This window comes from Tinamus guttatus, unplaced genomic scaffold, assembly GCF_059628265.1.
Source record: "Tinamus guttatus ecotype Peru unplaced genomic scaffold, ASM5962826v1 Tinamus_guttatus_pri_ptg000474l, whole genome shotgun sequence".
Taxonomy (NCBI): Eukaryota; Metazoa; Chordata; class Aves; order Tinamiformes; family Tinamidae; genus Tinamus; species Tinamus guttatus.
Window position 1 is genome coordinate 728,235 of NW_028289008.1, and position 12,486 is coordinate 740,720.

Genomic DNA, 12,486 nt, shown 5'->3' on the forward strand with positions numbered 1-12,486 from the left:
GGGAGAGGCACATCACACCAAGGTGTCTGCTCTGGTCTCTGCTCTCTTAACAGCTTCTCGCTTTTATCAAACAGAACCTCCTTTCACCCTGGATGATATGACTGGGCTAATGATGGCCTCAGGATGGCTGGATCTTAGACGGCTCCAGCCCAAGAACACCTTCAATGATGCCTTCTCCTGCCTGGAGATTGGCCCAACTCTGTCACACGCCCCAAGGTGCTACAAATCAGCTCAGGCAACAAAGCCCTCTCCTGCCATTTCCTCACAGCCACACTGTGTTTCTCCCTGGCCTTGGGCACTGCAGGCTTTGCTCTCTTAGTGGGAACCTTCTTTCACCATTGCATTGACATCTTCTCTCCATGCCAGCATTTCTCTGCTCTCAAGTGGGGCCATTGGACACATGTGTCCTTGGCTCTTGGTAATAGGGTCTACCATGACCAATCTGTCTTCTGTGCCACATCCTGATGTTTTGCATCACAAATATATGGAAATGCCTGTAGCCTGGCAGGAGAGCTTGAGGATTTTGGGGATTTCACAAAACTACTGTCCGTAGAGCTGTCTCTACAGAAAGAAAGCATGAAAGTGTTAGCAGTATGGACCAGGGCATTGAGAAACCCAGAGGCCCAGGCAGCTGCTGCCATTTCAACACAAGTTCTGCTGCTCAGGAGGATCCCGTAGTACAGGGGTCTGCAGATGGCCTCAAAGTGGTCTGAGCCATGACTGTGTGAAGAAAACATTCTCTTGAACTCAAGAAGACAGAGACCTGTGCAGCACATCCCAGGTAGGAAATGGCCCTGGTGTCTCTAATCACTAGAGAGAGATGGTAGGAGTCAGTAATAACACCTTGTAATGCCTGAGGGGCTGGGGCGGTCCAGGGCAAATGCAAGGGTCTGCAAGTTCTCTTGGAACCATCGTGAGAGATGGACATCCTTCCCAAACACCAGCTGGTGGACATAGGGGCAAGGATGGTATGCTTGTCCACCTGAAATGGAACCAGACATGTGCATTTAGGGCATGTGAGCTCAAATCAGAGCAAAGCCAAGTGACACATGCACATCCCTGCACGGCAGGCACCTAAGTTCAGTCCAAGGTCTCTAGAGCTGGGCCAGGTGCCTGGTGTGCCCATTACAGCCAGCCATGGCTGGCAAATACAGCACAGCACCTCCAGGAAAGACACGACCTCGTGGAATGGGTGCAGAGGGCAGGAACTCTGAGGCCTCTCAAGGTGGTCCAGGGCCTATGGACCAGCAACTGAGCACCAACACATGAAAGGAGGAATCAGTAACGGGAGACACATGATGCTGGGGTCTCTATTCACGAACATACACTCTTAAAGGCTGAGGGGTCTCCTCTTCCTGAACCTTCCTACTCATGGTGATCCTGACAGTGAGCATGCTACTGATGTCCTCAATGTGGCCACATGAAAGGCTGTCCTCATCCAGAAGGAACAGGAATTTCCTCAGCAGCATCTTGCCCTTCCTGGACATCCTCTTTACCTCTGTCGCATGCTCCCAGGTACTTTAGAGTCCCCTGAGGCAGCAACCCCATCTCCTGTTGGGGCTGCCTGACCCAGCTGGGCTGGCCTAGAACGTTCCCAGGAGAGGAGGAATGTCACCGTGGTTAACTGAGCCAGGGAAGCACAGAGGAACACAGCAGTGTGCTTCTGGGAGCCATCCTGCCCTGTCCCTCAGGCTAGTCCAGTGTGACAGACACAAGTGTGCTCACCTAGAGCACCTGCACACACACACCCATGGTCCCTACGGCATTGGCATGGCCTTTGGGTGCCTGGCACCCCTTGGTTATCCCCTTTCCCATGCTTGGTGGTCTACTGGGGCCAGCAAAGGTGTTGCTGGTGCTGTCAATGGGCAGAGTGGGCGAAGGCACTTTTGGGGCTTCCTCACAACCTGCTCATTTCCCTGTTGGCCTTGGAGTCTTCAGTGAGTGCCCCTGGAGTGGCCTTTGCTCTGGCACAGAAATGCACAGAACTGGCCTCCAGCAGGAGCAGCCCTGCACATCTGGGCATGCACTGATACAAGAAGGAGAAACATGTCCGAAAGATTCAGGTTTTAATTCTGCATTTCAGGTACCCTAATTCATATTGCTTTCATGTACCCTCATACCAGCTTAAGACAAGCAAGAAATGGAGAGGACGAAGAGCAAAGGGTCTTTTTTTTTCCTTTTTTTTTTTTTCCTTTTCTTTTTGTTATTTTTAGGAAGAGCTGGAGGAGGACCTTGAGCTGGGCCCACACCAACACTGCATGATGTCACATTTCATTTAGAAGGAGACTGTTCCCATCTGCCCACCTGATGGTCACCAACCAGTTGGCCAAGCTGGTGAGGAGAGCCTTAAATTGAGAATGACTCAGAGAAGAAGAAGAAGACTACAGCAAGAGTGAGGAACTGATGGGCTGGGATGGCAGGGAAAGGTGCAGGTGACGTGGACAAAGGAAACCCCAGAGAGCGCAGCAGGATGCAGGGAACTCTGCCTAGGGACAGACAGAGAGTCAGTCAGGATTGTAGGGGTGAGGATTAATGGGCAGACCAACAGCGATGGCCTTGTGTGGATCTCTGCTATGCAGCGCCTGAAGAAGTACAGCCTCTGCAAGGCCTGGGGAGTGCAGAGCTGGAGGGAGGAACATTCATCCTGCTCCCCTCATAGCAGTTCCCAGGCAGGCTCAGAGGCTGGGATCAGGACTTGGAGGTAGCAACATGGTGATGGGCATCCCCATGGAGATCGTCAGGACATCATGGTGGAGTCCCTATGGTCTCCACCAAGGCATCATGATGGGGTCCCCTTGGTCTCCACCAAGGCATCATTATGGGATGAATCCCCATGGTCTCCACCAAGACATCGTGATGGTGTCCCCGTGGTCTCCACCAGGACATCGTGACGAGGTCCTCATGGCACTCAGCAGGGCTTTGTGATGTCAGTGGCATCATGCTCACAAGGTCATTGTGAGGGGGCGGTCCCCATGGTGACCATGCCTTTATTGGGGGAAAAGACCCCAGATCCCCACTCTGAGGAGAGCAGCTCGATCAGGAGAGAGCAGCTCCCCTTGGTGCCAGTGTCAGGTCCCCACAAGAGGATCCTGAATATGGACAAGGAGCAGCAGGTCAACGCCTGCTCCCAGCCCACAGACGGGCTCTCAGGCTTGCAGGAGAGCGGGAGCGAGGTGAGCAGTGGGGCTGAAGGGAGAAGCACGCAGCAGGGATGGGACTGACACAGAGAGCACAAGGGTGGTTTGGAAGGGGAGTTGGGGTGAGGTAGCCAGGCACGAGCTCTTCTGGGGTGGGCTCATTTATTCTCAGCCCTTAGTATTTTTTCTCGGACAAAAGACACCAGCCGGGGTCCTCCCAGGGCCACCCAAACCCTGTGAGCTCTGTGCTGAGGCTCAGCAAGCAGCTCTAGACTGAGCTCAGCCAGGCTGTGTGAAGCCACGAGCCTCCCTTGGACACAGGGCTGAGGTTTCTTGTGCATCAGGGGCCACTTGCATCCATGCAGCCACCTCCATCACAGGCCTCCTTCTCCCCACAGGTGGGCCAGCAGCTCAAGGACCACAGCCTGGAGGCAGCGGTGCCGAAGCAGGACTTGTTGCTAAGCACATCCTCAGGGTGCCAAGGGGGAGAGCTGCAGTTTCCTCAAGTAGAAGGGCCACCCGTCAAGGTGTCCCAGGAGGAAAGAGCCTCTTCTGCCCCGCAGGATGCCCAGCAGTGCGCGCCGGCAGCCAAGGAGGGATCCCGGGAGGCTGAACTCCCCAGCCTGCCCTTCGCAGAGGCACCACCCGGCTCTGCAGAAGACACGGCTGCCACCGGCTCACCCGGTGAAACGGCCTCACTGGAGGCCACGTGCTCATCCCTGCTCGAGACTGCTGGCTTCGTGGACAGCATCTTTGCGGAGATTGCGGTGGAGCTGAGGGCAGAGAGCCGGAAGGCTGCCCCACCACGCCGAGCAGGGACACGACAGGGCCCAAAGCAGCGGCCTGTGGGCATCGTCTGCCACCTGGGAGCAGAGCCGCTGCGTGTGCACCCGGACAACACCGCGCGCTGCCTGTCCGTGCTCAGCATCCGCACGGAGCCGCTGGAGGAGCTCGAGAGCAGCTGCCTGGCGCGCACCGGGCAGAGCTTGGCCCAGCTGCGAGAAGGCACCTTCCTGAGGAAGCAGCAGAGCCTGGAGGAGAGCGAGGACGAGGAAGAGGAGGGCGAGGGGACACGTTTCTCCCTGACAGCCTCGGGATCGCTCAATGTCCGACCCAAACAAGTAAGCACAAAGGAGGGCTGGGGCAGCTGTAACCCACCGGTGCTGGGACAAGCTGCTGCGCTGCATTGTGACATCCCAGTTGTCCCTGTGCTCAGGAGGCCATTTAGGTGGGAAATGAAGCTCTGTTCACAAACCTCCCTCTCTCCTCTAGCTCCTCGCCAGAAACTCCTTCTATGACTTGTGGAACCCGAAGGTCACGCAAGTGGAGCTCCTCAAAGATGCAAGGTGCAAGTGGGAGGTGCTGGAGCGGCTCTATGTCCATGCTCCCAAGAAGGAGTGGCAGGTGAGAAGTGGGAAGAAGGACCTGGGAGCAGAGCAGGATGAGCACGCGGACCAGACTGATGAGGAAGAGGAAGATGGTGAAGAGGTTTTGCAAGGCCAGGAGGTGGAGGGAAGCATCTCCTTGCCATGGGTCAGACCCAGCCTCCGGAGCCAGCTCGTGAACAGGGAGATGTCTGACCAGAAGGTGCCCCCTGTGAGTGATAGTCCCACTCTGGAGCAACCACTGCCTGAGGACACGGCACCAGCGGCTCCTCCCCTGGCTGCAGGTCCTGCTCCCCAGGTGAGCAAGCAGCGCCTCCCCTGCACCCACCATCCCAGGGAGCCGCCATGTGAGCTGGGTCTGGGGGGAGCAGAGGGGGTGCCCAGAGCTGCCCAATCCCTTGGGACCCCTCTGCCCATGGTGCCCCACTGTCATCCCCAGGCATTTGCCCTCTGCCATGTCTCCATGGGGAGACGCCGGCTCCTCTCTGTTTCCAAGTGCCAAAGGCACAGCGATGAAGTCTGCTCCAGCCCATGTCGCATTCAGCTCTGGGGCCGAGCAAGGAGGGAAGGGGCAGCCCCAGCAGCAGCCCCCTCCACACCAGGGCACGAGCCCCCTGTGCCACGCAAACCCCCAGCTGCCTCCATTCCCCCTGCCCAGCCCTGCTGCTATGGCCCCACAACGAGCCTTGTCCCATTGCCGTGCCAGCCGCAGGTCCCTTCCCTTGGGACGTGCAGCCATGGGCAGCCTCCTCTGATCCAAACCCTTTGCCATTGTGCAGCCTGGGGCACTGGGACCCTCAGCAGGGCCAGCTGATGGCTGATGGGTGCGTGTTCTTGCTCTGCCCATGCAGGTGGCCTTGGAGCCCCAAGAGGAGGAGGAGAAGCCCTCCTCCTGCAGCCCCACACCCGACGCTGAGCCAGGTACGTACCCGAGTGGAGAGCCCTGCTGGGGACAGTGGCCTGTCCTGGCACAGGGGGTGGCACTGAGGCTGGCAGCAGGAAGCGCTCGGGAGTTGCTGTGCCGAGGACAGAACCCCTCGGGAAGCCCTTGGCGGCAGGGACAGGCAGGTGCAGCCCTGCACCCGTGCAGCCCATTGCCCACAGCTCTGCTTCCCACCACAGGCATCGCTGCCCTCCCGGACATCGCGGCTCCCCGGCGATGGCGCTCGCGGCTCAGGACGGCGCTTCGGGCTCTGTGCAGAGCGTTCTGCTGCTGCTGCATCGTGGGGCAGCGAGAGGAGCAGCGAGCAGACGCACGTGCCAGACAGGTCCCCTGAGATGGGGGATGGAGCAGAGCCGAGAGACAGACCGACAGACGCTGTGTCCTGGGGGCTACCGAGATGCTGCCCTGTTGTGTCCTATAGCACCCCTGTGCCCAGAGAAACCAAACTCGCCAACATCGCCAGCAGCCATCGCCTGCTTCAAATAAACCCATTTGGTAGCTTTTTCTCCCCGTGTCAATTGGTGTCAGAAAATCTCCAGGGAGACAAGTGGGGCTGTGGGGTCATAAGCCCATGGGGTGACTCCTAACTCCGCACTGGTCTTGGTGGTTGGGGTGGGGAGCAGACCCAGTGAAATGGGGCTCCCCGTCACTGATACTGCTGGCACGCGTCTGTGCTCTTGACTGGTTCTCAGAGTGACCCCAGGGCTCTTGCAATAGCAGCAGATTAGGCGAAATACCACCTGGGAAGTGTTCCTCAGAGGAAGAAATTTTCAGCATTCCTACTGGGAATCTTGAGAAAAATGGATTCACAGTCACCTTGTGCAGAGTGAGGACAGCTCATCTGCCTTTCAGCCTTGATTCTGGTGACATGTGTCCACATCTCTTTGAACTGCATGACGATCGCCCTAAACAAGTTCCCCTGAAAAGAACCCAACCCTTCCTAAGAGCAGACAAGTCCAGTTTCAAAACCTCCGATCTCCAGCTTCTCTCCCTTTCTCAGGGCCATTGAGGGAGCTCTCCAAGCTCCACTTCTAGCCAAGAACATGCAGGGCTCTTTTTAGCTACCCATATCATAGAATCATAGAATCATATGATTCATATGAATCATATCAATCATATGAATTATATGAATCATATACACTTTTCAAACCATTTTTTCATACTCTCAGTCTTCTAACAGGTGACAGGAAAATATTGGAATTAAAATTAGTATTTGGAGAGGTCCCGGGGTCTCTGAGGGAGCTGCCTGGGCCTGGCAGCTCTCACAGAAACCTTGGGAGACCAGAGGCCATCAGACCTGCAGAGGGAGGCTGAGCAGAGAGGATGAGGGCTCCTGCAATGGCACCAGCTGTCCAGGACTCATGACCACATCCCACACCAGTTCTTCTTAGTTCCACGTGAGAGATTACGTCTTCTACTCCACATGCTCCAAGACACATATCTGTATGTGTTGCACAGGCCACTTGCGATATGTGGATGCAGATCCTGGCAAGAGCTGAGGAAGCTTCAGGCCTGAACCTCAGTGTCCCTCAGGCAGCAGGCTCCGAGCTCCCTTTTTTGGGGAGACATTCCTTCTGTCTCCTGCTAAAGCATTTGTACCTGTTCTCCAAGCAGAACATGCTTGGATAGAAAGTCAGAGACCTCTGATCTCTTTCAGTCCTACCTAGACCATAAAAGCAGGTGGACCCATGAAGGACAGAGACCCAGTTCAGACCCTGTAGGAAAATCTCACAAGATCCCTCCTGTTGGACAGGGAGGGGAATTACTACAGACAAAGAACCTGGCAATCACAGGTTATTAATGGTGCTGCTCTCGTTACACCATGCTCACTCAGGCACTGGATTCAATGGCCTCCGTGTCCCTGCCCGCTGCTGAGACACCCCTGGCCTCACAGGCAGCGCCTGCTGCTGCCCCGGCAGCTCCGCGTACACAAGCGACCTCCCCGCGTGTCTGCACCAGACCCCGCTGCCGGCCGCGCTGCTGCTGGGACAGGAGCGGCCTCAGAGCCCGTCCCCAGCCATGGGCCAGCGCTGGCCTCGCAGCTGCTCTGCCAGCAGGGACCTCCCAAGGAACTGCCCAGCCAGGCGCCTCTTGCTGGCCTGCCCGGGACTCAGCAAAGAGCAGAGCTCACGGTCACCCGCACAGACATGGATGGACCTGCTAATGCCTGGTGCTGTCCAGTCAGGAGCACAGACAATGTGACCCCCCCTCCCAAGCAGGAGCAGTGCCATGTGCCTGCTGCTGGCCTCCCAGGTGCTTGCAAACATTGACTTGACCATCATCTGACTAGATGATCTCCAAATGTCCCTTGCAACCAGAGAAAGGTGCCTTCTCTCACTCAAGCCCCCTTGAAGCTTGCTTACGAGCCAGCAATGTCCCCTGGCCGCCAAGAAGGCCAGTGGTATCTTGGGCTGTATTAGGAAGACTGTTGCCAGGAGGACAAGGGAGGTCATCCTGCCTCTCTACTAAGTCCTGGGGAGGCCACTCCTTGAGTCCTGTGTCCAGTGCTGGGCTCCGCAGTACAAGAGGGACATGAAGCTACTGGAGAGAGCCCAGCATAAGTCTACAAAGTTGATCAGGGAGCTGGAGCATCCCTCCTGTGAGGAGAAGGTGAGAGAACGGGGCCTATTTTAGCCTGGGGAAGAGAAGGCTGAGAGGGGATCTTATCAGGTTATGCAAATACCTGAAGGGAGGATGCCAAGAGCAGAAGAGGATGGCCCAGACTCTTTTCAGTGGTGACTAATGATGGCACAAGAGGCAACAGACGCAAATTGAAGCACAGGAAGTTCTGCCTGAATTTAAGCAAAAGCATCTTGACTGTGAAGGTGATAGAGCACTGGCATGGATTGCCCAGAAAGGTTGTGGAGTCTCCTCTGCAGATATTACAGACCTGCCTGGATGGGATCCTGTGCATCATGCTGTAGGTGACACTGCTTTATCAAGGGGATTGAACCAGATCATCTGCGAAGGTCCTTCCAACCTCAACCATTCTGTGATTCTATAAACGGTCTCCACTTGAATATATCAGCTTTGTGAGCTGTAGGGGTCTGCCTGTCCCTCAGTTTTATTGTGAGTGCTGCTCTAGTAGGATAGAAGGCATCCAGGGTCCTAAGAGATGACCAAGGAAATTCATGCCCTGGCCTCCCACTGAAACTCTATTTCCAGTGATTCCATTAGGACCTTTAGGCCAGGAGCTTGCAAGCAGACCATGTGCATGCTTAGCCTGGTAAGGGGGAATCCCACCTGCCATGTATTTGTGGAGTTCATGAGTTAGCTGAATCCTTCTCCAAACCTGGCGCTTCTGAACAGACATGTGGAGCCCCAATAAGTCATCTGAATAAATCATCTGAATCATATATGCACCATGTATCAACAAGCTCCCTTCTTATCCCTGTCTGGGTGTCCTGCCTAGTTAAGAGATGTGAATCAGGACTTCCCGTGGGACATTTCTAACTTTGGTAGAAAATCATTATCTGATGAAATAAATTGCAATGTTGGAATCTGTATCCCTGTACTCTTCAGAAAAGGAAAACAGGTTACTCTACTTGATGGAACATATCCCAGAGGGAGGAATCCCAAGGGACAGAGTAATTCATGAATTGAGCTGGGCTGCAGCTCATGGCAGCCTGTCAGCACTGCCCAGAGACAGCCGAGTGCAGGAGCAGCTCCTGTGCCAAGAGCAGCAGGGCTGCGGGCACTGCCTGCTGCTGCGGACAGGGGAGGAGAGAGGACAGAGAGGTGAAAGGCAGCGTGGAGTGGGAGGACAGAGCAGAGCTCATGGTGGGAGCAATCTTTGACATGGTAAGTCGCCGGCTGCAGGGTAATGCTACTGAGGTTTCTGGAGGGGTCTGCAGCACCCCTCCAGCCGATGATTTTTCTTTTTTTGAGGACTGTTCTCCCTGCTTGTACTTTGTATATGAGGAGATGCTTCAGAACAGAAATTCCCTGTCCCAGCATCACAAGGTCAGGGCATCATGGCTGCTTCTTCTGGAGCTGGTGCAGGACAGTGAAGGCAATGTGGGCACACAGGTTCTTCAGAGCACTGTTCTTCAGAGCAGTGTCCATGCGCCCCAGGGTGCTGTGTGCCCGGGGCAGTGATTCCGTGAGGATCAGCACTCAGCCTGCCAGGGCGCTGCAGGGAGAAGCTCTGGGTGGGAGGAGAGATCCCCCCCGGGCAGGTTCATTCTCCTGCTGAGAGGCTGCTGTGTGGGGTCAGGGCTGCTCACAGCTCAGCCTCACCCACACCACATATCTGGAAGGGGCTTTTCAAGAGGACACTCTTGGGAAGCTTCTATGAAAGGGAAGGCAATATCCAGAGGCTAGGATTTTGTTTTGTATCCTTGACAAGGCAGCAAATGAATGGGACATTTTAGCTTTAGATGCCTGAAGGAGAGTTCTGCAGTGCTGCTCTGAGGGATCAATAGGTCTGTGAAGACCCCAGAATATTCCTTCAACTGCCTTTTCACCTGTGGGTAGCAGCAATATCCCCTTTGCAGCTCTCCTCATTCTCGCTGTGCTTAGTCTCACTCTGCTCTCAAGGGGAAGGGCTCCAGGGCATTTCTGACCTCCTCTGCAGTCAGATTTCCAGAACAGCAGAGCTGCCTCTCTCCTGCCATGTGCCCATGTCCCATTGCAAGGCACAGGGTCTGAGAACCACTGTCCTGGGAGTCCACACTGTCTGGGAGGTGCAATCTGGGGACGGTGCTGCTCTGTCTCTCTGTCCTCCCTTGGCAGCAGTCACAGTGTTTCTCCTCCTTTCCCTGCCTCTCCTTTCTGCTCTTGTCCTGGCAGTCAGCTTGGGCTTCAGCTACAAATTCAGATACTCACCCTGAGGTCCTGCCATGGAGGTGTCTGAAGAGGGGCAATGTGCCCAGGGTGCTGGGCAGCGTCATTGGAGGGGCTGCAAAGGGGTTGACTCTCCCTTTAGGAGACCCTGTGACTGTCAGGACACGTGAGTGTCTCTGTTGCCCTGCTGGGTTTGTGAGCTGCCCTGCATAAGTGGACTCAGTGCACAGAGTCTTTGCCATGTCAGGAGCAGTGTCCTATTCTTTCCATCACGTATCCACCTTAACCTTAGAGGGAGAGCAAATTTAAATGCATGCTTTGAAACACTCTTCTATGATCTCAACAGAGTCCAGGTTTTTCTGCAGGAACAAGGCACATGGACTCAACAGCACTCCACACCGTTCCCTAAGCAGCAGAGAGCTCTCTCTCCAGTCTGCTTTATGTTCATGCTTGCAGCAATAAAGACAGCTGTCTGTATTTGCATGTCAAGAAAGACATGTAAAAAACCTGACCAGATATGGTGACAGAATCTAAAAATTTCCAAAATAAGTAATTCTAAAGCAAAATGCTAAAATCCCCTGCTGCACCCCAAACACCTTGGAAGTGTGTGTGGGAATATGAAAAGACCCTTTATATTAAAGGTGGATGTCCTGTGACATCAACTCCAAAAAGGAGAGATATCAAGAACCATGAGATATCATGTCCTTTATACACATTGGCGTAGAGTAACTCAGGCTCTGGCTCCTGCCAGAACACTCAGGTGGAGCAGAGACTGAGGAGCTGACTGAAGGTGACAGTGAGAAGAAGAAATTACTGAGAGCTGGGGCAGGGGTCGAGAAGCATTTCTATGAAAAATGGAAAGTTTCTTTCAGAGAAAATTCTTCTAAGCTATTATTGCCATTTCTTCCCTACACAGTTTTCCTGAGCCCAATAGAACAGATGTCCAACAACATCTCCATCAATGAGTTCTTCCTACTGCCGTTCTCAGACACGCGGGAGCTGCAGCTCTTGCACTTCTCGCTCTTCCTGGCCATCTACCTGGCTGCCCTCCTGGCCAACGGCCTCATCATCACAGCCGTAGCCTGCGACCACCACCTCCACACCCCCATGTACTTCTTCCTCCTCCACCTATCCCTCCTTGACTTTGGATCCATCTCCACCACTGTTCCCAAATCCATGGCCAATTCCCTGTGGAACATGAGGGTCATTTCATACTTGGAATGTGCTGGGCAGGTCTTTTTCGTCCTTTTTTTCGCATCAGCTGAGTATTCCCTCCTCACAGTCATGGCCTATGACCGCTATGTGGCCATCTGCAGACCCCTGCACTACGGGAACCTCCTGGACAGCAGAGCTTGTGTCAGAATGGCAGCAGCTGCCTGGGCCACTGGTTTTCTCAATGCTCTCCTGCACACTGGGAACACATTTTCCATTCCACTGTGCCAAGGCAATGTGGTGGAGCAGTTCTTCTGTGAGATCCCCCAGATCCTCAAGCTCTCCTGCTCACACTCCTACCTCAGGGAAGTTGGCCTTCTAGTGTTTTGTGCCTGTTTATCCTTTGGGTGTTTCACTTTCATTGTGGTGTCCTACGTGCAGATCTTCAGAGCTGTGCTGAAGATCCCATCAGAGCAGGGCCGGCACAAAGCCTTTTCCATGTGCCTCCCGCACCTGATCGTGGTCTCCCTGTTTGTCAGCACTGGCCTGTTCGCCTACCTGAAGCCCCCCTCCATCTCCTCCCCATCTCTGGATCTGGTGCTGGCTGTTCTGTACTCGGTGGTGCCTCCAGCACTGAATCCCCTCATCTACAGCATGAGGAACAAAGAGCTCAAGGATGCTATTAGGAAAGTGATTTCCTGGACCTTTTTAAGCTGTGGTAATTTTTCCACATCTCTCCACAGATGACTCTTTCTGTATCCCGTAACTGGATTGAGCATTGTTTCTTCATGTTATTTTTATTATGACTTTTACTAGTGATAGTAATTGTTTTAATTCCCCTTTTTACAGTGTCTTCTCTGTCTCACGTGATAGCCTAAATTGTGTCAAATGCTGGACAAGGACTGGCTCCCTAACAGTATCTCTAATAAAGTAATTTCTCTCAGTAGAGTGCGTGAAAGCTGGGCTTTTCCTCCAAAGCTGGTGTCAAGAATAGGCCCAAGGACTTGCATCCCTCAAGGGCCTGCTGCACAGGATTCTCCATGGGTTCAGCAACACAGAGCTCAGAATCATGTAATGATCTTTC

At 54.3% G+C, this 12,486-nt stretch overlaps 2 protein-coding genes across 2 annotated transcripts in view; one reads left to right on the forward strand and one right to left on the reverse strand.

Moving 5' to 3' along the window:
- Window positions 1-12,486, reverse strand: part of LOC148592961 (uncharacterized) — a 375,952-nt gene that overhangs the window by 234,877 nt on the left and 128,589 nt on the right. The window lies entirely within an intron of this gene.
- On the forward strand, window positions 11,190-12,149 carry LOC148592966 (olfactory receptor 14A16-like). Its single transcript, XM_088533003.1, has one exon. The coding sequence runs from the start codon at window positions 11,190-11,192 to the stop codon at window positions 12,147-12,149; it is 960 nt and encodes a 319-aa protein (XP_088389129.1).